The sequence below is a fragment of the Antennarius striatus genome, chromosome 13 (assembly GCF_040054535.1).
Source record: "Antennarius striatus isolate MH-2024 chromosome 13, ASM4005453v1, whole genome shotgun sequence".
Lineage (NCBI taxonomy): Eukaryota > Metazoa > Chordata > Actinopteri > Lophiiformes > Antennariidae > Antennarius > Antennarius striatus.
In genome coordinates, this window is record NC_090788.1 from 1605146 (window position 1) to 1631118 (window position 25973).

Below are 25973 nucleotides of genomic sequence, written 5' to 3' on the forward strand. Positions count from 1 at the left end.
GAGAAGCTGAGTGGACTTCCTGCTTTGACGTCGTCCTGCTTTGACGGACAAAATACGTACGACACAGACCGTTCTTGACAAACAAGAAGCCTTTATTTTTTTTTAATGGAAAACAAAACCGCTGTTTCATTCATTATTATCCTGATTATGCACAATCATGTATCTTAAGTGCACAATTTCAATCTAAAGGTAATTTTAGACAAGAATATAAGTTCAAAGGAGTTAATGATTGATTTCCTGTATACACACAAGCCTTAATAAAAACTTCAAATCACCACGAGTCCTGTGACGGCTCCGAGACGGACGAGCTGGTCAAACCGGAGAAGTTAAAGGCCACCCTTGACAGGACATGAGGAGAATAAAGTTCTCCCGCACACTCAATGACAGAGGCTTTAAATGGAATCCAGCAGAAACAAATTGCAGCACAAAGAAGGAACTTGAGTGGTGGTGGTGGTGGTGGTGGGGGGGTTAGTGAAATAAACAGATCTGCAGTCCCTCCTGAAGTGGAATCGTCTCATCAAGAACAACTAAACGTGAATCTGTTTGTTTGGAGAGTCCTGCTTAGGCATCGCTGGAAAGAATCACACCTCCCTGGAAATACTCTGTGTGTGTGTGTGTGTGTGTGTGTGTGTGTGTATGTGTGTATGTGTTGGGGGGGATGGGGATACGACTGGTGCAACGTAGTGTTTCAGGATCCTGGTCATTGAAGTGGCAGTCTGGTGTTCAAATATAGAGGAACTAGCATTTGCTGAGTCTGAATATACAATTAATTAAACGCATTTTACAATCGGACAGAAGCTGCTCACACACACCGACAGGAAAAAAAGGTTCTACATGAGTTCTTCTCACTACAGAGTGCAAATCAGATGCTTCACAACAGACCTTTTGTTTGTTTAAAGCGAGAAGAGGACTAGCTCTTCCCACAAGCCCTCCATTGTACATAAACCATTTCCCATTCAAATAAAATAGACAAAAAGAAAACGACCACGTCAATGCGGAATGTGAGAAATTATTCTTTGTGATGTAATCTTTAACAAAAATAAAACGGAGTCCTTCATGATATTTTAAAAAGAGGTGAAGGAAGTAAAAAAAAAATTGACAAAAAAAAAATAAACATGTGTCTGCAGTACTCCCTGCTTCCAGTAGGGGGCAGAGTGGGACAGTAATGGTGTGTCTGGTGAAGGATTGTGGGAGACGGATGGATGGTGGCTCCAGCCTGTGTGTGGAGACGAGGGGTCGTGGGTGTTGGGGGATCCAGGGTGGGGTAGGGGGGGTCTTTACATGCCGTAGCCGAAGCCCGGCTGAGCTGCCGGCTGACTGAATCCTGCAGGAGCCTGGTAGCCGTAGCCGTAAGCCTGCTGGGGGGCCACGGGGACGCTGGGGCCCGCCGTCAGCATCAGCTGTGGGGTGCCTGCAGCACACACACACACACACACACACACAGGCTCTGACTTTCAGATCTCACAGCTGGACTTTGGTTCAATAGAAATCACGAGGTCATCAGAGGGTCGTTACCGTAGACGATGGGTTGCGTCTCCGTCGCCTGCTCCTCTTCTTTCCTTAAGGACTCTGAGGTTTCTAGTTTATCTACCTGCAAAGCAAACAAAAGGGCAACATTTACAACCATGTGGAGGGTTCTGGAGGAGTAAACACGTTTAAAGAACAACAACAAGCAGCCACGCGTGCCGTGTGTTCACTGTGTCCACGTGTGTGTCCACGTGTGTTCACTCAGCCCCACTGGTTTCATTCAGAAGCCAGGAAAAAAAAAAACGTCTGACGCCGGTTTAGAACGCAGGAGGACAAACAGGAAGAGGCGACAGACGTCCGAACGTCACAGACGAGCGATTGAATGATCAGAAACGCAGGAATAGATTCAGACGACGACTTCAGGCAGCAAGACGGATGCAGCAAATAAGCTAAATGCAGGTTGCCGTGGTAACACCAGCATCCCATTCGGTTGCAACAGGCTTCTCAAAGACAACACATCAACCCGTTTCACAAAAAAAAAAAAAAAAAAACGTTATCTGGGGTTAGAGTTAATACGAAGCATCGCAAACAACACAACCCTGAACACACACACACACACGCTGTCGACAACCGAGAGGAGACACACTCCTGATCGGAGCCGCACAGAACTGATCGGAGCTCAGCAAAGAGGTTCAAAAGCCAACATCAAGCCGCTGGATGTGGGCGGAGCTTTTCCTCTAACGTCGAACTTGTTCCTCAAACATCACCCGACTAATTCCAGCCGGATCCGTCCGTCTGATTCCCGACAAACATTCATCTTTCCTAAATTAAGATATTTAGAGTCATTTCCTCATCATTTAAGAAGAATCCGAAAAATAAACTTAATAAAATAAAATAAAATAAAATGCCAACAAAGCTAGCAACAGATAACACCATGCACACTCAAGACTCCAGTGAGTCGAGCTCAGAGCGTCAAAGATCAGAACCAGAGCGTTTAACGGTCACCTCATTCTTCACTGCATCAACCTGCAAGAGAGGAGGATCATGGGAAAAACACAAGGACTGATAAACACACACACAACCCAAGTGGAAGCCGCTTCCATCTAGATCACGACTGGTTTCAGAACCTCTAACCGTTTCATCTTCTGCGTCTGCTCTACGGATCGGACCCGTCCGACCCCTCCCCCCCCGCCCGGAGCAGAGCGCACCCACCTTGCTGAGGTACTCCCTCATGACCTGAATGAAGTATGGCATAGAGAAGTCCATGATGTTGTGCCTCCAGGCCGTCTCCAGCACCACGTCGGGCCGCAGCAGGTCGTAGCAGGAGAACAGGCAGGCGGCGAAACACTCCCTCTTGTTCTCCTGCAGGAACCAGGACAGCAGCTCCTCGGCCAGCTCCGTGTCCTTGGACTCGGCCGCGTACTGCATGGCGTCCTGGAGGGGGGCAGAGCGGAGGGAGGGTCAGTCCGGCGCGTTAAAGGCGTGGAGGTTAGACGGCGTGGGGAGGGCTCTACCTTGTAGAGCTTGTCCTTCTTGCAGAGCTCCACGCTCTGCTTCCAGCGGTTGTTGCCCTTGAACAGGTAGGCGGCGATCCTCCGGAACTCGATCAGCTCGTGTTTCTCCAGCCGCTGCGCCAGCGAGATGTTGTCGAAGTTGTCGTAGGCGTCTATCGACGTCCTCAGCGCCTGTCGGGAGGGCGGAGGGATCGGTTACGGCGTTAACGGGGGGGCGGCGGCGGCGCGTCCGTTTGGGCGCCGTCTTACCTGATAGTCCTCCTCAGTGATGAAGAGGTTGTTCAGAGCTTCGTTAACAGATTTGTTGTTGTGGTTCTGGACTGATCGCAGGTAGGGTTTGACCAGCGGCAGCTGTTTCACCTGTGGACACACACACACACACACACACACACACACACACACACACACACACACAATGAAGATTCTGGATATCTTCTTCCTGCTCAGCGACTCTCACGGCAGCGTTTTCTCGTTGGACGGGTCGAACGCGTCGCGTCTTTTCATTGACGGTTTTTACGAGAAGCCGGAGCCGCGTCGTTCAACGGCAGCGACGGGAAACGTCTCGCGACGCGACTTCCGTCCATCATTTTTAACCCTTCGCGTGCCGTGTGGTTCTCTCTGGTTGTGTTCACGTCGCTTCCTGCCCGTCTCCATCGTTACCAAATGTGGATTAATCCCATGTTTATTAGTTTTATACTTTAGTTATTGTTGACATTCTGGGTTATGATATAATAAAGACATTTATGTTACTATATTTTGCCAATATGAAGCAAAATGTTGTGCTGAACTATTATAGAGAAATTGACACACAAGATGACGTATTTATCTTTAAAACAACACACTAAATATTAACACTGATAGTTTTAATATTCTTATTAACATCAATGATATTAATACAGAAATAGAATGAAAGAACTTATCAGCTGATAAGTTTGTGTTTTTGAGTTACATTATTTTGTCCTGTTCTGTTATTGATTTAAATTTACAATTAAAAAAGTGTCAAAAAAGAACATCACCGAGCCTTGACGTGTCACATGACCTGACGCGAGCGCCGTTGTGTTGATCTGAGGCCGTACCCTCCCTCCGTGATGGCGTGTCGTCGTTACCTTGCTGAAGAAGTTGACGGCGCGGGAGTGGTCCAACCTCGGGGAAAGCACGATGAGCAGATCGTTCAGTAACAAGGGCTTGAACTCCAGGTAGAACTGGACGGCTTTGTAGTACAGCTCCACGTTGGCCACCTGAGGGGGGGGGGGGGGCAGGAGGAGACGTCAAACCAGAAGGGGGGGCACTTTGATGTCTTTTCCCAAAGACCTCACAGCACATCATCTTCTTATGACAAATGAAACGGAAGCGCACCTTGGTGATGATGTCCTTGAACTGCCCCTCCTTCCAGGCGTCCGTGGGGTGGTTCATCATGGTGATGATGGCGTTGTCGTACTCCTCGTACTTGTCGTACAGGAACACCAGCTCCGCCCACAGGTGGGCCTGCTCCGCCGCCCGCAGCACTTTGGGGATGTTGACCCGGGACCAGAAGAGCTCCAGGTGCTCCCTCATCTTCTGCGGCTTGAACTTGGAGTAGAGGATGGCCAGCTCGGTGAACATCCCCATGTGGGCGCGCTCCAGGCCCAGGGCGGCCTCCAGCATGGTGATCAGCTCCTCGAAGTACCCACGATCCTTAGAGGGAGGAGTGGAGATGGATTAGTGGATGATCAACCTTAAAATAAACCTTTTTCCGGTCCCAGAACCCCCCCCCCCGTACCTGGTAGTAGTTGATCAGCTCCTCCAGCTCGTCGGCGTGCACCACGATGTGCAGGCCGCACATCTGGGCCAGCCGGAACTCCTTTCCGTCCACGCAGGCAAAGCACACCTCTTTCCAGGTGCGGGTGCTGTTGGCCTTGCGGGCGCCGTCCACCGCCGCCTGGTACTCCCCCAGGTGCACCAGCGTCGACGCCAGGCGCCCAAAGTTGGACACGTTGTTGTAGAGCAGCTTGGCGGCGTCGTACATCTTCTCGTCGTAGCAGCGATCGCCCACCTACGCACACGACACACAGGTTTACGTCTCGGCGGATCGTTCGCCAAGCGGCGGCGGCGGCGTTGCCCCAGCGAGGCGAGGCGGGGCCGACCTGCTGGATGTGAGCGTTGTTCGGGCCGTTGATGAACTCCTCCAGCTCCGCCAAGCGGTTGGTTTTGGCCAAAGCGAAGATGAGCTCCGTCTCCACGTAGGACTCGCGCGCCTTCTTCCGCGCCATCTGGAGGAACTTGACCAGGTCCTCCCAGTTCCCTGAGACACACGGGCGATCCCTTTCAACGCCTAAACACAACTTCCTGCTGACTGCGTCAACTTTCTACAGCCGATGCGCTTCCTATTGATTACTTTTAATTAAAGCAGCACAAACAAGCTAACAGGATTTGATTGAACCCCCCCCCCGATCAAACCGATCGATCACTTTTTTCTCCAGTGACGTTCTTTCCCCTCACCGCTCTTGTCGGCCGCCTGCACTACCTCCATGTAGGCGGAGGGGTCGTCGGCTTTGATGTAGGAGTCGATGGCCTCCTTCACCAGGTCCTTCTGCAGCTGAGCCTTCGCCAGCTGGCTCCACACCGCCGGCTCGTTGCAGCGCTCGGCGAACTCGTACGCCCGGTCCAGGTTGCCGATATGTTCGATCAGCACCTGGGAGAAAACAGGAAACACGACCGATCGGTGTTTTTCTTCGATCCGTTGCGGGTGTTTTCCTGTCGCGTTCCAAGACTTTTCCCCACTCACCTGCACGGCGGACGTGTTCACGTCGAACTTCTTGAAGATGGCGAAGGCCTCCTCGAAGAGCTCGTTGCTGATGGCGATGTTGGCGATGTCGGGGGCATCGTAGTTGTCCAGCCGGCTGATGTACTCCATCACGCGGGTGCGGTCGGCTTTGATCGCCGTCAGGATCAGCAGGTTCTGAAGGTTCCTTTAAAAGGTAAAAGTTTTAACCGTCAGCACGTTCTGGTTCTGATTGGATCCCGACGCGTCGGGTGTGTGTGACGGTCGACGCGTCGGGGGGGGCTGTGTGTGACGGTCGACGCTGGACACCTGTGTTCACTGAAGACAGAATTGTCCAACACGATCTTCTCCAGCAGCTCGATGAGCTCGTTGGGTAGATCCGCCGTCATGAAGGCCTTGACGGTGACCGACACCTCCTCCGGGTCCTGGGTTTCTGACAGAGCTGTCTGCACCACCTGAAGGACAAACAAAATGGGGGGTTAGAGGAGCAAAGGGGGGTCGTTTCCAATCAGATCCCAGTCGTTTTGTGTTCACCGAACCTGGTCGATGAGGGGTCTCCTGAAGGGGTTGGTCTCCAGCAGCACGCTGGCCCACAGGTCGGGGTCTTTGCGGCGGACCAGGTAGCGAGACAAGCTCTTGAAAAGAGAGTTCTCATTGCAAACCTGGTATGAAAAGAAGAGAAGAGACCAGTTACAGTTCTAGAACGACAAAAAAAGATGAAATGAAGAAACGAGAAGAAGGTCCTGCTCACGTTGATCAGCTCCTGGTCACACTGTCCTCTCTCGTAGGCCACGCAGGCCAGGTGGGGGTCTCTCTTCTCGCAGTACTTCCCCACCACGCGGCTGTCGTAGAAGGGGTTCTCCCTCAGGAAGCGTTCGGGGTTGTTGTTGCTGTCGATGTAGATCTTGGCCAGAGCGTTGTGGGTGGCCGGCTCCTCGCAGCCTTCGTGGATGCGTGACTCCAGCCAGGGCAGCAGCAGCTTCAGTCTGTCGGGGGAGAAAAAAGGCGACGGGAGGGTCTCAGGATGAACGTTTTCGTAACTTAATCATCTGACGATAAAGGAGTCGGTGCAGCACCTGTTCCTCTTTTCCACCTCGGCCACCAGCTCGTCGGTGGAGAACTGTCCTCTGACCACCAGGATCAGGCTCTTGATGACGTCCTCTGAGCAGTCCACATCCAACAGCCCCCCCACTACCACCGGCAGACGGCTGGGATTGACCTACAACGCACAATTAAACATCTAGTGATCTCATCTTGTCTCACACTCGTCACAGTGAACGACCGGTCGCTGGACGTCACCTTCTGGACGTAGATCTCGATGTACTTCTGCAGGTTGTTGCGGTACAGGTAGAGGACCAGGTCGTGGACGAAATCAAAGCGGTCGCACACGATGATGAGCGGCAGCTGGTCTGTGAGTTTGGCTTCCTGTCCGGCGTGAAAAAGGGGAAGGAAAGAGGATTGTTGAGGGTAACCAAACAGAAAATGTAAAAAAAAATACAAGTCACAAAACATCAAACGTCACATTTTAACCACCAAACTGAGCGGTGGATGAGAGTTTCACATCATTTTCCAGCTACAGAGTGAAATCACTAAGTTTTGTTCAACAGGACAATGAAGGGGAAACACAGGGACGCCACAGAACAACAACGCTAAACAGCGGCTTTTTAAACCGCTAGCTGTTCAGAACTGACCACTCGTCCTCCGGACCACAATGCACTGGTGCACAGACACACGACTACCGACCACAATCACACAGGAGGAACAAACTGGGATGGAGCACCTCGTGCACACCGTCCAACAACACACCGCACTGACGCCGGGATCCTATTACAGGACGACACACCAAACCGCAACGTATCCAGCATCAGCTCCAGTTACACATACACACACACACGCACACACACACTCGATATCTAGGACAACAAAACGCTCCCAGAGCACCGGTTGCACCGCAGTGGGTGTATGAGCTGTGGTGTGTAGGGATATACACCGCCATACACATCCCAGGTGCTTAAAAAAAGGTAACAGGGGTGTGAATGAACGGCAGCATAAAGAAGGGATAAGTCCTGCATTGAGGGGGGGTTGGGGGTGTATTACCTGATACATGTCCTGATATTCCAAAGCCAAAAGAGGAAAAGCAAAACAGATTGACTGCATTCAGGATTATTGAACATTTTTAACCAATAAAGGCAGATCTGATGGGGATCCACTACAGAGAATAATAATATTCTCACCTAAGACTAACTATATGTTTCAGAAATGGGTGTGTGTGTGTGTGTGTGTGTGTGTGTGTGTGTGTATCAGAAAGAGAAAGGAAAGGACACACAAAGGGACACACAGCTGTTAGCGTTCTCCATCCATCCCTGCGGCTTCACCTTCAGGAAGTTCTTGACCCTCTCCGGGTCGTAGCAGTTGCTCTCCCTGCAGATCCGCTCCACCTCCTTGATCTGTCCCGTCTTACAGGCGGCCTGGATGTATTTAAAGTGAACCTCTGGGTCCTGACTGAAGTTCACGATGGAGCCCAGGAAGTAGAACAGACCTGAGAGAGACACAATCGCTTTTATATAAACCAGTAACGTCTCCGACCCATTTAAAGACCGGATAATGGTTCCAGTAAAACGCGGCATTAAAGTTTAGCTTCACGACTGCAGCTTTTCTCTCCCTCGGTTAAATCACGTCTAACTTTATGCTCCATCGTTCCAGTAAATGTAAAAGGGCTGCACTAATTCACCACAAGGCCATTCTGCAGAAACTATTGATTACCCTGCCTCTGTTCGGGCCTCATTGATAGTTAGGGGACATCTGTCAAATACAGGGGCAGCAGCGAATGGATGCACAAAATAAATAAATACTGTACCTGTTTTGACACTCATCCCATTAGATTGGTGTTTTTATGAGTGACTTTTGGCTGTAGACGTATAAGATATGTAACAGAATTAACTCCTCCAAACATAATGGAAGTAAAATCCAGGGCTCTCACCTTCAAAGCTCTTGAAGGACTCGAAGAGCTCCGTCAGCGCCTGTGTGGTGAGCTGCTCGTGGTATTTGGAAGCCACCTGGACGCAGATCTGCAAATTCTGCCGGATGTTTGCGGAGAGCATGGCCCTGAGGCACTCCAGAGAGTCCTCCACCGACAGCGAGCCGAAGAAGTTCACCAGCCACTGGGTGGAGAGAGGGTGGGGTTGATGTAGGTCACAGGACAAACACAGCCCACAATGGAGCTACTGAAAAAAAACCAAATGCACTGGAGTCAAAGAGGAGTTTTGCACCTCGGGGTTGAGCAGGTGTGTGTGCACCACGGCGCGCTTGATGTCGTAGAGGTCGGTGTAATGCTCCAGCGCTCTCTGAAGGAGTCCAGCCTTCTCACACAGCTGGGCGATGTGGGCGCGGTCGTAGTTGGTGAACATCTGGTTGCCCAGGATGGCGTCAGCAACCTGCATTTACGACATTCAGGAGTAGCAAAGTTTAGAATCAAAACATCCTGCGTCTAACTGTTGGATTTCTTTGAATTGAGTGGCGTGTGGATGCCTCCACCTGCGGAGCGTGCATGAGGTTCATCTCCAGGAGGCGGGTCTGCAGCGGTCCCTCAGACGGCCTGTTGTTCTTCAGGGCGTCCAGGAGGAAGGAGGTGCACTGCTGGATCAGGTTGTACTCCATGAACACGTCCACAATCTGAACAGACAGAGGCAAAGCGGTGAGAACACGAGAACGAAGAGACGCCATGACGCCGACGTTCTCCTGCAGGACATCCCTGAAAGAGAATTCTAGATTCTGCGCCTCTGATTTTGAGGTAAAGTCACGGTGAAGAATAAAAGTCGACACATTTCCTCCTCCTACGGTTGATGCAATACGTTGTAAACCTCGTGTTCCCTGCTAGGACAGCACTTTACACATAATGCTGTGTCAGCAGGCGACTTTTGCATTGCAGAAAGTCTGCAGTGGTGGGAAAGCAAAGGAAGAGGCGCGTTTCCTTTACATTACAGGACAGCTGACACTGACAGATATCGGTACGCGTGTGTCTGAATGCTCCGTCCAGTTTCCAGCAGAGTTTTAGGTTTAATTTCAAGACGTCACATTGGTTTTCTTAGATTAGAAACGTGTGTTTTGGTTTCAACCAAACCACAAAGACTCAGCGGGACACAAACCAAACTAGCATGAATGAATCTCTTTCGTTTCCCAACAGGGTGCTCTAACTGCTTCACACTCTAGGATCGTCTCCCTGACCTGAGTGATGTCGGCCAGCGGCTCTTCGTCCTGCACCAGCATCTGGGCAAACTGCAATCCCTGGTCTGGGTTGATCCGCATCACATTCCTGAGCAGAAAGATCCAGTCTGGAGTGTAGCCCACCTGGAAGGAGATTTAAATCCACGGTGAAACCAATCGTTCAAATCCCTTCCTTTAGAAAACGTTGATCTCCATCTCCTGTGTGTGTCTGCGTACCTTCTTGGCGTACAGGACGATCTTGGGGAACTGACCGGTCTCTGCGAAGCACTGGATGACTTTGTTGGGAACGTTGGCCCTCAGGTAGACGCTGAGGGCCAACGTTGGATCTACCGCCTTCACGAGGTCGCCCAGTTCCTCAGAGCACTCCAGCTGAAATGTCGACAAGTCACATGATCACTGGAGGCCAATCAGAATAATTTAAAACAATCTGACAGCGATATTCTTGTAATTGCTCTCATTTTTATTTTTCATTTATAATTATATTAAAAAACACCAAATTAAATGTTTTTCTTTAGATTTTTTTGTATTTGTTCTCTTTTCTATGATCTGTGGGGAAAAACAGACTCAGATAAATAAAACACATAAATACAAAATGAGTCAATTTAATGTAACTTTTTACTAAAAACGCACCTTAGAAACATAAATGTACAAGTTTTAAAGCTCTCACATGATCCAAGATAATACAGAAAGTTTTATAAACAAACAAGCAAATCAGGAAGAGAATCTTTTGAAAAGAGTAGGTTGAAATAAATATTTGACATACCTTATCCTCCTTCAGCCATTTCTCCAGAAGCTGCTTTCTTCCTTGCTGGAGGACGGGTCTGCAGAGCTCCAGAGACTCAAACTTGTTGAGCTGGCCCTGATCCAACAGGATTCCAAAGTACTGCAGCAGGGGGGACGTCTGGCCCGGCTGAGTCGGGACGCTCTGGAAGCGGCGGATGGTGTCGGGGGTCCGCAGGATTCCCTGAGAGGGGAAAAAGGTCGACCGGAGTTGAAACGATCGAGCTAGGTAGGTCAAAAAGCAACAAACACAGATCACATTTCACACATATTTGCCGTTGACTGAACCAAAGATAACTGATCGCGTACCTTTGGTGCATTTGCAGCAACCTTGGCAGCCTCTGAATAATTCCCAGCAGCAAACAGGTTGTTGAACTTGCGAGCAAAGAGCTCTTCAGCGCCGGCGAGGTTGTTACGCACGGCCAAGCGAAGAGCCAGGTCTGGATTCTGGAGCACGTTTGTGATGTAGGGGATGATGTTCTCCTCTTCCACGCAGACCGACAGCACCTGAGTTCAGGAGGAAGATGTAGAACGTTGAATGACTGTAAATGACGCAGAGCGACGTTAACTTCCTCTTTCTGGTTAAATCAGGTGAGAAATAACATGAACAAAGTTTGTCTAAAAGGAGTTCTTAGAATGTAAAATCTATTCATATGTACTACCATTTAATAGGAAGTAGACACACAACACCTCAATAATTTTTAGTAAAACTGAGTTAAACTAGTCCAACAAATCAGCCAGATTAAGGATGGATTGTCTGGTTCCTCCTCCATCCCTCTATCAGAAGCTAAGCTAGCGAAGCAGCAGCCACAGACGGTGGCATTAAACTCCATTAAGTCTGTCTGGCCTTCGGTTGTGGCTTCTGAATGCAAATGCAGCATCAGTGGGTCAGTGTAACGCATGGCTTTTGTGAGCAGTCTGGCAACAGAGAGAGAAGGAAGAATGGGTCGAATGAAAAGAGCAGGATGAAGGAAAGGGGAAGGGGGTTGAGGGGGGGTGTAGAAAGACAACCAGTGTTGGCCTCTCAACAAACAAGCCCTGCAGGTCAGTGCCCCAGCTTCTAACACGGGTGACTAGACCCCTTTATTCCTGCCGCTGAAGGACAGTTGCTTCACTCAGGGTTACACGAGCGGATTAAATAAGACGGCTGAAATAAGGAAAGAAAATGACGGACAAATCCTAAAAGTAAAAGAAATCGTGATTGAGAATCAACAGCAATTAAAATTGTTTTAAACAAATTCAGCCTGATAGGAAGAAGAAAAAAAAAACAGAACCAGAAGAACCCGAGGAGCGAGTGACAGACGACACACGAGCAGTCGGATCGAGTGATCGACTGGCCCAGACTCCGACACACACATGGAATATTAAACTGCTGGGCAGACATCCCTCTTCTGCCCAGGAGTGTTCCCTCTCTAGTGTGTGAGTGTGTGTGTGTGTGTGTGTGTTTGCGGCAGTTCTGCATTGCTGTCACCATCACTACATGTTAACCTCAGGAAAAGCTCTTGTACAGTATATTCTCACTTCCTGGCCTGTGCCCAAAAAAAGGAAAAGCATCACAGATCCTGAAACACACTCAGAATCAGGTCGTCGCTCATGATGGCACCGTTTTCACCAGCGTGGTGACAGAAACACCGGAGCGATGGAGGCTTGGCTCAGAGTCAAGAGGCTTATGTTCAGACTGCTAGCAGTTTTTCTCACATCCACCCGTGACATCAAGTTCTTAGCAGACTTCCTTGCAGCAGTATTGATTTTGTTTCTCACCACGTTACCGCCATTCCTTTCTGCAACGTTAATTATTAACCAAAGGCCTCTAATGACACACTACAGATATTTAACTACATCTTTAAAGTCAAAACTGCTCATAGAGACACGGAGAAAGAGTCCTCTCTTTCTGAGACAGAATATCAGATCGCATAAAAATCAATTCCTGGTTTCCTCTTTGCTGTGTTCATCTGATGGAAGGCAGAGGTAGACAACTGTATGCATTTTGTTAATTTGCATCAGGTTACCAATAGCATTCCTGCTAACCAACCCACTCCACGGGTGGCACAGAGGGTCGCCTCAAACGGTTTATTATCCCTCAGGTCACTGCGTCCCTGTTGTGTTTGTGTGTGTGTGTGTCCACACACTTCGCTGCTCCCTCACACAGCGAGATCCATCACTGCCTTGGATCGGCTTTCCTCTCCTCGCTCCATTATTGATGTGGTGTGTGTGTGGCCCGGCTGGAACATTATTCATCAGCTGGCTGGATCCAGTTCGGATTCACAAAAAAACGCCGCGAGCGCCTCCGGACCTCCGTGTGAAACGTGACACGTTTGTTTATTTATAACGCTTCCTGGCAAAAAGACGATGACCAGCAAACAAAGGGGTGTTGTTTGTACACGCCTGATAATGTCAATATGTGTTCTTTTAAATGAAATGAAGCGCGTGGGAGTTGGACAGCGCATGATGGGAGTGAGGAGGAGGACAGTGTTGATGCCGAGCGGACGTACCTGTCCCTTCCTGTTGACTCCGATGATGCCTGCAGTGGCCTCGTGCGGCGCCGTAACAAAGATGGTCTCTCCGCTGATGCGGTTCATGTAGATGCAGGTTCCCGTCTCCAGGTCGTACAGGTGGATGTAGCCGTATTTGGTGATGAGGAAAACCACGTCTTGTTTGGAGCTTATCTGTCAAAATCAAAGATAAAATCTTACGTCTATACAAGATATACGATTTTGGGGAAAAAAACAACACTTGCTTCGTTGCTCTGGGCGAAATTATGGTTTAACACGGCAGAAGTAGAGAAAAAGAACAGAATTAATGCACAAATATGTGATGAAATTCCATGTGTTCCCATAAATCCCTCAAAATAAATCAAAAACTACAAAGCTAATAACTCATTAATGTGTGTTCAAGTCAGGCCAGGGCCTGTTTGGTCCACACAGAGAAGGGTAGTTGGATTTATTCCCTTGTGGAGGGTCTAAAAACATCTCCACGTTCAGTCAAGCCCATTCGATAGTAAAGTAAATGTGAATAAATTCAAACTAATGTCTATTTAGACTTTTTTTTTGAAGTGACGGCCATCTGAGCCCGGTCCACACCTGCATGGCCACAGGGAAGTCGTTCTGGGCCTCTGGAGGAAAGAAGACATCGACTGCTTTCTTTGGAAATGGCTGGTTGCCAGTTGGTGGTGTTCCCACTTCAATGATGTGCAACTGCATCCAACCAGAGAGAGAACAGAGGAAGAGACTCAGGGAGGATCTTCTATTAGAATATCGATGAAATACATCGACCCCCCCCCCCAGACATGGAAGGATCATCGGTCACCTTTCCTCCGGCCTGGCCTCTGACGGCAAAGCAGAACAAAGTCGACTCTTCTGCGTTTCCCTCCATCTTGAACTGGGCAAAGCTGGCAGCATGGCCTTCGATGGGCTGGGAAACCTTTCTGTCGACAGAGTAGAGCTGCATGGCCCCCACCACCCGATTTTGCTGAGAAAAAATGCAAAATACTACGTATAAATACCCAGAAAAGCTAAAAGTCAAGCCTCTGTGTAGCGACGGTCAGCAGGAAGCTACCTGGGCTGAGATTCCGATGAGCAGGAGCCACTTCTGCTTGGCGTCGGTGCGATAGTTGATGATCTGACAGCCAGCGAGGCTGGAGTGGCGGTCAAAAACTTTCACAGGCTGCGAGTCGCCCTCCATGCTCCAGTGGTAGACGGCAGTGTCAGTCACCAACGCCACCGTGTTCAGGGAGATCCACTTCCAGAAGGTGACGTCGTCCGTCATGGTGTGCGCCTTCATCTTGCTCTTCATCTCTATGTTAAAGATCTGAAGGGTTTTGGCGGCTAGAAGGGGGGGAGAAAAGGGGGAAGGAGCGATGCCCCGGAGCAACGTTATCATTCCTGGTAGCAGTGTGTCCAAACATACGCGAACAGGAAAGGAAACACCAAATTTCAAAAGAAGACGGAGATGCAAATTTGAAAAAAAAAAGGAACAAAAAAATGGTCGTCATGGCTTAAAGCTCATTAAGCGACAACAACACCACGACGGAGAGAAAGAGGAAGCCGTTCATGCCGTAGTGAGAAAATGTTTCAAACTGGAAGTGTAGTGAAAAGACAGGAAAGAATGGAACAAATACATTCAGTTTTACCTCCCCCACCCCCCACCCCACCCCCAGAGAAGCAACACGGGCTGTTATTGTGTCTAGTAAGTGAACTTCAAGCTCTATTGGAAAACTATGAATTGGCAGGTCAAGGACCAAACTAACTGAACAAAAAAATAAGTAAATGAAAACTTGAACAGAAAGAAAAATTAACTTTAATTACAGGCTGTACATTCCTATTTCTTCAAACTATGAGTTGAGGATACAGCTCACTATGATACCAAACTAACAACAGCTCTGGAAAGATACTGAACAAATGTACTCGGGTTATGGAACGTATATTTATGCAAGACTAAACGGCCCACCGTATCCTAAACCAGAGACTGATAGACAGCAGATAGAGGATGGAACCACGAAACAACTCACAAAGAAGGCAACCACATCTGCACCAGGGTTAAATATGATTAGACACCAATCCGCCATAACATTATGAACACCTGCTGCTGCCCTGACCTTCGGGGGGGATGGACTCCACTAAATCTGAAGGTGTGCTGAGACATTAGGGACCCAGAAGCTACCAGGAGAGGTGGGGCCTCATGGATTGACTTTTTTAAACAGAACATCACACAGATGCACTGGAATCTGGGCAATCTGAGTATGTGTTCAGACCAGCATCCCTTCTCCCATTGGACGGCTCGCTGGACAGGTGTAAACATGGGCGCCCTGACTGGTCTGCAGCGATACACCCAAACGTAACACACTGCAATCCTTGCCTTTGCTCCCAGCATGCAACAGTGAGACCAGGTATTTACGATTGCCCATTTTTCCTGCTAACTTGGTGGGAAAAGTGTTCACTTGATGCCTCATATGTCCCACCCAGTAAACAGGTGTCATTATAAACAGATAGTGGTCATAATGTTATGGCTGATCGGTGTCTATATGAATATAAATATATCTAAAAGTACACCAGTTTAAAAGATAAGTAGAGAAATAATTACAAGGAAGAGTATATTTTCAGCTACTCTGAGGTTTTGTAGGGGTGGTAGTTGGTTTAATCAATGATTAGGTTTAAACCATGTTCACCTGAAGTTGAACTACTTTCATTGACGTTTATCGATAAGAAAAAAGGTTCAACGGAGGTTCACTCACCTGGATTTTTTTGTTTATTAGTTTGGGTTAATTTAGCGAGATAAAGCTTAATCAAAAAGCAGTGTGACTTCCTTGTTTGCTCATTATTGAGTTCTCAACACAAGAAAAAGCAAAGATCAATCTGTTAGCACAACCAATCAAGGTCCTTTTGCCACAACTGAGCCACCAGATCAGAGAAGAATCAGCAGTGTGGACCGCTCGCAGCAGGAAGCAGCCAGATTTTAAAGAGCAAGCAAAGGAATTCTGATTGATTGGTGATCAGCAGTTTGTGTGTGAACTGTGTCAGTCCTTCAGAGATGGTTATATGAAGAGATTAAGACTCGGGTCACATGACAACGTTGGCTGAGAAGCGTCATTGTGCTCGACTGAGCAAGAAAAACAGCGGTGGTCGACGGTGGGAGGATCTAGAACGGCACTCACTACTGACCCTGTAAGTTAAGAAAGGTAATGGAACAGAGCCAATGCTGAGGGATTGTACTAAAGACACAACTCATTTCCTGTGGCTGATGAATGGAATGCCAATAACAAAAATTATTCAATAGGACTCATTATTTTTCCTGGTTTCATTAAAGAAACTCACATGCTCTTATGTCCTTTTTTTAAAGCCCCAAACAAACCAGCATGTTTACTTGATATTCATAATTTGGATCTGGTATTACAAAATTATACTGGTAAAATTTACAAGGGGAGAATAATTTAATTATGCCCATAAAGTGTCATTAAGTTGGAAATAGACTCAACTAAGAGCTGCACAGAAAAGTAGAAATATAATGTTGAGGATTAATGTTGGGATGTTGGATCACCTTAAATGCTCCTTAACTCTACTTTTCCCCCCTAAAGAGATGAACTTCTGGTGTTGCTACCTGTTCACTACTCACCTAGGAATTCAGTCCAATCAGCATGTGTGAAATCAAATCAGCTCAACACAAGATGCCATCTGATTTCCCATATAAATTCAAATTCAGATATTATATACATGCTAGAGCTAATTCCAATGTTCAGTGATCGGTAAAGAGATCCATAAGTTTGCTAAGAGATGCTAAATGAATGGATACTTGCTAAAAAAAGATGAAACAACAGGTTTGGGTAGTCACAACGTCACGTGGATGGAATAAGACATGGATTTCACATGAAAAATTAAGAAATGTGAATTAAAATGAAATCATTTTACCTGAAGCATTACCACACGTAAAACAGGCTCTAAATCACTTATACATGTAATAAAAATGATGGAATGCCAGCAAGCTATATGGCTGTGAAAGCTAAATCCTGTTTACGAAGAAATATTCACTGGCTATGACGTGGAAGGCAGAATAACCCAGAGATAGGTTAAGAAGCAGTAGCTATTAAATGCCAGTCCATTAACTTAGGCCAGTCCCAATAAGACACAATGGTGGAAGGCTGAGATCAATATAGACCATGTGTTTCATTTCTTTACTATTGAGAGCAATTGTTCATGGGATAATTTCAGAAATATGGCCTTGAAAACAGGATTCTACCTTCACAACAAAGTAGTTAAATTTCAACTCACCGTCTGCAAACACATAAGAAAGCAGTAAAGGAAAAAAACGAACATAGAAAGGACAAAAACAAAAACAACAACAAAAAAAAGTCAAAGCAATCATGGATGTTGGACAAAAGAATTAAAAATATGCTATTTGGAATATTTACAGGACAAATGTTTGGAGAAAACATACATGTTGGCCAATAAGAATTAATTCAGCTGAATGTGTGGACATAAATGTAAAGTCTGGATAAATATCATTAAATGGATAAAGTTTATGTGTAATGTGCTGAAAAAACATGTCAGAACTAAATGCTACAGGACTTAAAAAGGAGTTTGTTTAAAGTCAATACTAAAGTAAACTGGTGTCATTCTCTCTGGGTTTTCCCATCACAGATTTAGAGAAATGGGATCAATGAAATCCAAAAACGCCGCCTTACCTTTTAGTGCAATGACCTTGCTGGCTGGATTCATGATGGCGCTGTCGGCTGAGATGGGCCTGCGGATGGGCGTGTTGGGGTCGGCCATGTCAATGATCACCACCTGCGTCTGCTCGCCCACCTTCTCCCGGATGCAGATGAACTTATCTGACTCCATGGTGAGGGTGCTGAAGCCGATGTTGGCAGGACTGATCCCTAAGCTTTGGAGCTAACATAAGAGGAAAGAACATGGAGTCACATTAGGTTCAAGGTTTAAGTTCAACATAACCTGGGAAGAATATCAATGTCATCTTTAAGATTTCAATATTTCTTGTCAATGGCATCATGTTCATGCTCCCATTTCAGTTTATTCACAAACCTCAATCCAACCGGGCATGGTGGACAATAAAACCAAAATAAAGTTCTAAACAAATTGGAAAAAGAAGAAACTACAATCATGTTAAGGATCATTAAAGTTTTACTCCATCCAACCAACTGCATTTATTCAAGATGCAGTTTGTAAAATCTGAGTCATCCATGACCGAATGAGGACTACTTCACCATTAACACCTGTGATGAAGGATTATATTCACATGAAAAACTTATTTGAAAAAAAGGGATTGTAAGTCAATCGAACCACCGCAGTTCAGTGGTGTTGTTTGAATTGTACTGGTGTCCCAGGAGAAAAAAAACGTCAGACTAAAAATAGGTTTAGCCTGCAAACAAAAAAACCCCAAAGGACATGGGTGAAAGTACCATGCTGCACAAAGATACCAGCAAGTTCTGCCCACATGAACCCTGACAAAGCACTACCTGCTGAAGGTTTGGCTCGAGCAGAAAGGTTAAGACAGCAGCACAAGGAGAAAGAAATGCATCATGACATGAAAGTACTACTTACCAACCAAATGTTAAGAACACTGAACATTTCAAAATCAGGGGAAAAACAGAACTAAAAAGTCTTCCTGTCCACAAACTGCGAATGACAACGATGTTGTGGAGTAAACTTGAAGGAAATGAAACTACCAATATTCTTTTGTACAATGACATTTCTGCAGCGACAGCTTCCTCTTCTTTCGTAACTTCTTTCAGTGCAGAAGAGTTTTACAAATAACTGATGGCATCGGGGGCATGACTTCTCCATCAAACGAGACAGTAGAAGATAGAACCTGATAATAATTGACGATATAATTTTGACTTTGTGCAATATGACACAAAATAGGAAGGTAACTTTCTTTAGAACTGCTTGACTTTCCCCACCATTCACCTGAAAAGACATCATTTGTGGTCACTCAAGCGTTTTGTAAACTCTGGATCGCTGTCAAAATGCTTTCTAGACTTGCTAATGATACATTTTGCTCCACTATTCAGCGCTCACTGCAGTCGAGTCCTAATCAGCAAACACGAACCGCAGTTCCTGGAACTGCTTAACGAAATGGGACCACCTTTTATCAATGACATGACACACACACCAGGCCAGCCCCACCCACATTCTTTCACTGGTGTGTAACCTGGTTCTCCCTCAATGACATTGTGAAAAATGACCTTACAGAACGAGTGTTATCGTCAGCTATGAGGAAATAACCGAATCCTGGTTTGTAGTGAGCTGTTGACTAGCTTTTGATGATTATTATAACAGTGGAGGGTGACATCATACATTAATGTCATCGCTGCTTTTGTGCCTATAATCACCACCATTGTTTACTATGGTAACACAAAAATAATGATACTGCAGAGAATATACTTTTAACATACACACTTTTCTGTGATAAGTAGAAATACAACATTGCTTAATTGAGCACCATAAAAAGTCCATGATGGTTGAAACTTACTGTTAAATAATGTTTAACGTTAAATCCAGTCTCTTACTTCTGTAAACTAGACTAGTTTGTCTGCGTATCAATCAGAAGAGGTAGATTAGCTCTATTATGACATGTTGAGATTTAGATTGAGATTGTTGTTGCTCTTCCAACTGGTATCTACTTTGGGGTCAGACACCAAGAACTAATTAAAACAGGAAAAGGCAGCGCGGCCCAAGGTGGTGCATTTATCTCTTAGAATAAAGAAACAGCTGCAGTGGTAGACTGCTGGACTAGACCACAGCTTTGTGTAGGGTTAATGTGGAAAAACTACAGTGAGTAAACAATGCTGCGATCTAAAGGAAGTGTGAGAGATTGATGTATTCCCTTGCAAGGCGATCAGTAAAAGTTGGGAAATTAATCACTTATGAAAAACTTAATACCATATCTGATAAGAAAAAGAAGAAAAATTTACACAAACAACTGCATCTGACGTAATGTGACTCAATATTACACAATGATTTACTATCATTAGTCTTGTGACTCACTCCCATTGGCCTCAATCCATGTCAGAGGTGAGCCTTAAAATTATTTATTATAATTAAGCACGTCCCAAATTGATGTCTGCAAAACAGAACTTCTGCGCCGCCGGACCCATGATCATTACCGAATTAATGTCGGCTAAAAAACTATCCAGACCCAGTAATTTTATCAAGATACCATCAGGCAATCAGTGCAATCATGTGCTGTGGACTCACTAGGTGGTTTACTGAAGATGTAGTTAACATAATTCACCCTAGATAATATGATCTACAACCAACAGCAGAGCTGAGCAACTTCCAATCTGCAACAACTCTTCAGAATGTGTAAGTTGACACATGTGTGCAACAGAATTTTATTACAGCGACAAAATGAAATTCAAAAGGTCCATTAGAGACATAAAATGAGCAGCTGGATTGCAGCAGTTGCCAAATAGACTAAAGCTAACCCCGCTTTGTGTCATAAATGGACAGATTTCAATAATCCTTCACTCAGAGGATGGAAGTATGCATTATTTTCAGATGCGTTCAGTGTGCAAGCAAGTACACTGTTGACCAAAACACAGCCACTTTAATCCTGGAAAATTCCAAGTTTTTATCAGAAAATGATGGCTAACCAGAAAACGAGGTGAGGAACCTTCACCTGGAGACTTCACTCATATTTGAAATTAGCCAATCCTGGTCAATACAGTCTAATCTCGAGTCGATTGCTGCACCACTGATGTAAACATAGTTATTTTTCATTTGAACTATTCCTAAGAACTCTGTTGATTTAACCTGTAAGTTATTCCTTGAAAGGAAAGCAGCATCTTGCTCAGCAGATCAGCTTCTTGACGCGTCCTGCAGGAGTTCAAGGGAGGGCAGAAGGATGTGCTCTGTAATGTGCTGAGGCTTGCAGTGCCTCGCTACAGCGCTCACAACAGGAAACCAGGGACCCATTGTCTGCCTGAACTGAAACAACAGGCCTGCCTCCTCCGCTATCATGTGATGCTGGCGGGGGACATGTGACCGACTAAAGATATGAAAAGCGGTTGAAGGGAAAGGGGGTTGAAGCAAGACATGTCCGTCCATCTGGACCTCATCCATCTCCACTCCAGAGGCCAGTTCTGCTGAGGTGGTTTTGGAAATGCAGTTTCCCTTTTCCCCCACAAATGAGAGCTTTATCTTACTTTAGAACAGAGCTGCAGAATCTCACGTGCACAGCAGATCTGTGCACTCCACGGTTTGTCACGGGATATCAGCTGGTCTGCTTCTACTAACACAGGTCAAAGTGCAACCTGTAGAACTGCTCAGGTGATAGTTAAAGAGCACGGCTTGCACCTGCAACCCGGCAAATGTTAAAATACGCACAGACGTGCTATAACATGATGAATCTAATGCGCTGTCAAATATCATAGTCAAATCTTAATTATATGATTGATTTTGAACAGACAACTGAATGCTTTCTTAGCCTTTAAGCATCTTACTACACATTTATATGAATATTATTACATTTTCACCACATTTCAGCCTCATACAATAACATATGGGGCTTTGTTTAAATAATGGCGTTACTGTTGTGTCAATCCCAACTATTTCCACCTTCCACACACAGCTGAAGTGTATTTATATCATCCTGGGAATGATTTTATTCTTTGCCGCTAAAACAACATGTTATTCACAACATTAAAAATCAGGATCAGAGAACATTGAGCCAGCAGGTGCTTACTGATGCTCATGACAGCAGTGATGAAATGCTTTAATAACTGTTAGGAAAGGTAGCAATAACAACAATAGGGAAGAGGCAGATCTGCTTGATAAACCACCACTTAGCATTATGGGTAACATCGGGACTACACATATAAAATGTACTTTGCAGGTGTTTTGTAACGGGTCTAATGTGGATGTAACAGCATGTTATGTAAACTCACAAAACAATCATGTATCCAGTGAATGTAAATTAACATTAAGCTGTCATTAAAGCTTGCATGTCACATAATACTTGCCAAATACACGAGTTAATCTTAAATTTTTGTTTTACCTGCCAAAAGCCAACAGAACATGCATAGCACCAGAAAGGAAACTTGTTTGTTCACACTCATTACAAATTACTGTTTGTAAAGGAGCCTTTGTCAACATGATGTGGGAACCGTGCTGTCATTAGAGATCCGAGCACCAACCTGGCAACCAGCCACGACTTAAGCTTTTAAATGATAGTCTAAATGTCGAAGTGCACTGCCAATGAATGGTTCTTCATCTTCAGACGATGTATTTTCATTTTAGTATTATCAGACTTTTAACTATTTTGGTGAGCTAAAATTGAATAAAAGACCATAAAAGAGGTATTCAAGGATAATTCATTGTGAGAATAACTTTCATGATTTTAGATCGATGCTGCAGTGTGGCAGTTCATAAAAACCAAGGAACGTCTCTAGTTATTTCCCTTCAGTAAACTTGGCATCCCACTCTTATTTGCAGCAACCAGTCACAACACAAACACTACATGCCACATTAATTTTGTATTTTGATACTGAAGATTGTCAAGTCTACGCATGCAGCTCAGCTGCTGTACTAAAAACAGAATAATGACTGAAAGAAAATCCCAAGTGGATAAGAGGGGCCTGACCAAAGATCTCACTTTATTTTCAACTTAGTTTATGTAGAATTTAAAGTTCTGAAAATTAATAAAAACAACCAACTGAAAGCAGGCAAATGAATCGCTGTCCCATGATCTCTTGGGAGAATCAGAACACAAACCAGGAGCCGTGTTCCTGACTTCAATCCCCAATCAAAGGCTTTTACGTGTGAAAGCCATGAGCTCCAATGCTTTGTGCAGTGGAATAGCATGACACTGATCCAGCACAGAACGATTGAAGTTGATAATAGTAGAATAATGAACTTGACCACGCAGTAAGGATCACATGACCATTAAACTGTGGACACGTGGTTATCATCACAACCTTGAGCCACGCCACACTACACACTACAGAAATGGATGATATATGAAACTGCAAGCTGTGCAATTTGACAGGATGAGAGCGAACACATTAAGTTTGAAGGGGAAGGAGAAAGATGGTGAAATGAAGACAACAGACAAAGGTATATATCTGCACTAGTGCCACCTATGAACATCTGGCTCTACAGAAAAGTACAGAAAAATTAAAAAGAAAACCCTAAAATGTCTAGGTAACAACCATGTATGCATGGATTTGTTTGAATTAGTGGGATACAATAAATAAATAGTCATTACCTTCCATTTGCTTTATCTGTCCTACATAAACTTCATGCTAAACTTAAGTCAACGGGACACAAGAGTTAAACTTTATCTAGACATCAGTTCTGGACAAATATGAACTACAATATCTACATATGTGACTTCTATCACAAGTTCAACACATTTTACAGGACATTTGCACATGACTCGCTGAGCCTGCAACTTGGAACAGCTTTGAACTATAAACTGATCAGATTGGTCTGTGCAGGATCATGTGACCTGTCAGTACCAATTAGCTAGGACAGCTTTCAGTCTGCTCCTTAGGTGTTAAAAATCATGCCAGCATTGTGTCTGACAGAACTGGCAGCCAACATAATGAATGGACGTATAATGGATATAAAATATGGTGAACCAATCAGAAATTTATTAATACAAAACAAGGAAACACATCGGTATGTTTGACATTATAAAATGTAGAATAGACTTGAGGTCATGTAAACCAGCTGATTTTCTGCATGAAACAAACGAGAGCTAGGTAAAGGGGTTAAAATCCAACAACTGGTGGGATTATTACATAAAATATAATATAAGCATTCTTACTAAAGCTATCTGACTGATCACGATCACACAAAGTTATACCTTGGCTGAAGATGAAATGTTAAATAAAATTCAATACACATTACCCACTTCCTTATCACTTCCACTCCTACAGCTAACCTGACAAAGGATACCAAAATTAATTTTTAAGTAATTTCACTGTATTTGTATGAAGATAAGACTTTTCTATAAGTTTCTGAAACTCAAAACGCTCTTATGATGGATCTACATATTAACTAATCTACTACAATCCTATACAAGATGGAAAGTGATGTGCTGTACTGATCTTTCACCAAAAACGAACTCTGAGAACAGCATCTACCTGCTGAACGAAACCAGAACCACTGATCTTTCAATTAACAGCTCTCATAGTAGCAGGAAGACCTCAGAACGTGAGGCCTCAGGTCAAACATTCACTGAATTCTTACTTAAGGTCAGGGCCAACTTCAGGTGCCAGTGGCAGCACAGCTATCAAGCGTAGAGCAAAGACAAACTTAGAAACGGAATGAGTAAAATACAAGTAAAGCTGAACTGTCACTTCTAAATTGTCTGTAAAGACGCTTAACGTCAGTCTCAAAGCTTACCGTACTCAAACGAGAATACAAAAATGACTGAAAAGTAATTTCACACTTGTTTGGAATCTTAAAGGTTGATAAAATTTAACGGAATCACATCTTAAAGGTAAGCACTGGTGTTAGTTTTGAGGAGTTCTAAAAGTAAAAGCTTTCGCTTCCTGAATCTGACCAGATGTCAGTTATGATGTTATTGGGGTCAATTTAAAGGTGTGGCCATTTAAAACAAGTCCAGTTAATGACTGGGGCTGTACGATAAAGGCAAATACCAACCATTTTTTAATACTCAAAAAATGTAATATAGCCTGTTGGGTACTTGATTGTTTAACTAACAGCAGCAATACTACTTGAATATCACAAGATGTTTGCCTCACAGACAAAATTAAGTCAATTTAACATAATTAAAGGTTAAAGTCTTCCGGTGTCATAAAGCCTGGGTAGACGGGATTGACATCACGTGATAATTTCTACGTTCTGTCGTCTGAAGTCACACAACCGCTTCAAAGTTATAGAAAGGTGGCGTCAACGTCATACAAATAAGTTTACTGGAAAAATGAGAATATATTTAGCTTTCTTTCCATCATTTGACTATGTAATGATAAGTGTTGTATCCTACTATTCGAACATATAATGTAGAACTTATTAAATGTGTCAAATTTAACAATATTTGTTATCGTAGCATTGACAGCCACCATCTGTACCCTAGCATTGACAACTTCGCGAAAACGAACACTTTCTCCCAAAGAAAGGCGGATATGACAGAAAACACATTTATTACCCTTTGGTTTCAATTAGAATTTAATATTAATACAAATATAATTGATGTTTTAGTGCCGCCAGCTTGAGTCATTTATATCCCAGACATGGGTGGCTAATGAAAGTGTTAGCAACACGGCTTGATGCTAACCAAGATAAACGTCATCCACCCTGCCAAGCTAGTTAGCGTAGCAAAAGCTAACTACTTAGCTCGTTAGCAACTGTTAGCTTGAGTTTGAAAAGTCAACGAAGCCACTTAGAAACTCTTGCGGGAACAGAATGTGGATAAACTTTACATTATGATTTGACCATTCATCCACGTACCTGCAGGTGCTCCTGAAAGCGAATAGGCAGGATCTGAGCCATGGCGGTTCCTCTCACTCTCCTCCGGTTTCTTGTAATGCTAACAAACTACGGCTTCTTCTCTCAGATCCTAGCCGGACAGCCAGGGAGACTCTAATCTAAAGTTTAAGTGAATAAATTCTAATTCTGGTGCGAGACGTACTGTCGGTGTGATGGCACTTTTGTTAATCGTCCTTAAACTGTTGACTTTTGCGGGCTTCCCTGGCCGACAACTGCCACTACACCGACTCCCTGGACCTGCAATGGCGATGGAGGCTG

The 25973-nt window shown here is 45.0% G+C and overlaps 1 protein-coding gene across 1 annotated transcript; it reads right to left on the minus strand.

Annotated features, from left to right (window-relative positions):
* Nucleotides 1–71: 71 nt before the first annotated feature.
* Nucleotides 72–25973, minus strand: cltca (clathrin, heavy chain a (Hc)). Its single transcript, XM_068330567.1, has 30 exons — nt 25677–25973; nt 17921–18128; nt 14302–14570; nt 14053–14214; nt 13827–13940; nt 13239–13412; nt 11056–11253; nt 10730–10930; nt 10183–10335; nt 9967–10089; nt 9277–9414; nt 9012–9176; nt 8723–8903; nt 8118–8281; nt 7042–7167; nt 6819–6961; nt 6494–6728; nt 6282–6404; nt 6052–6197; nt 5746–5929; nt 5460–5652; nt 5105–5262; nt 4741–5013; nt 4338–4655; nt 4088–4219; nt 3231–3341; nt 2982–3152; nt 2680–2901; nt 1516–1591; nt 72–1411 (listed from the first exon to the last, which is right to left on the minus strand). Exons 1-30 carry the CDS (start codon nt 25716–25718, stop codon nt 1278–1280), a joined length of 5037 nt encoding a protein of 1678 aa, XP_068186668.1. The 5' UTR covers nt 25719–25973; the 3' UTR covers nt 72–1277.

Coding starts and splice junctions, on each gene's coding strand:
- cltca (XM_068330567.1), bottom strand. CDS start 25,718: ATGGCTCAGATCCTGCCTATTCGCTTTCAGGAGCACCTGCAG. Junction 9,177..9,276: donor ACCTCATGCACGCTCCGCAG/GTGGAGGCATCC, acceptor TCGTAAATGCAG/GTTGCTGACGCCATCCTGGG. Junction 5,014..5,104: donor ACAACGCTCACATCCAGCAG/GTCGGCCCCGCC, acceptor TCGTGTGCGTAG/GTGGGCGATCGCTGCTACGA.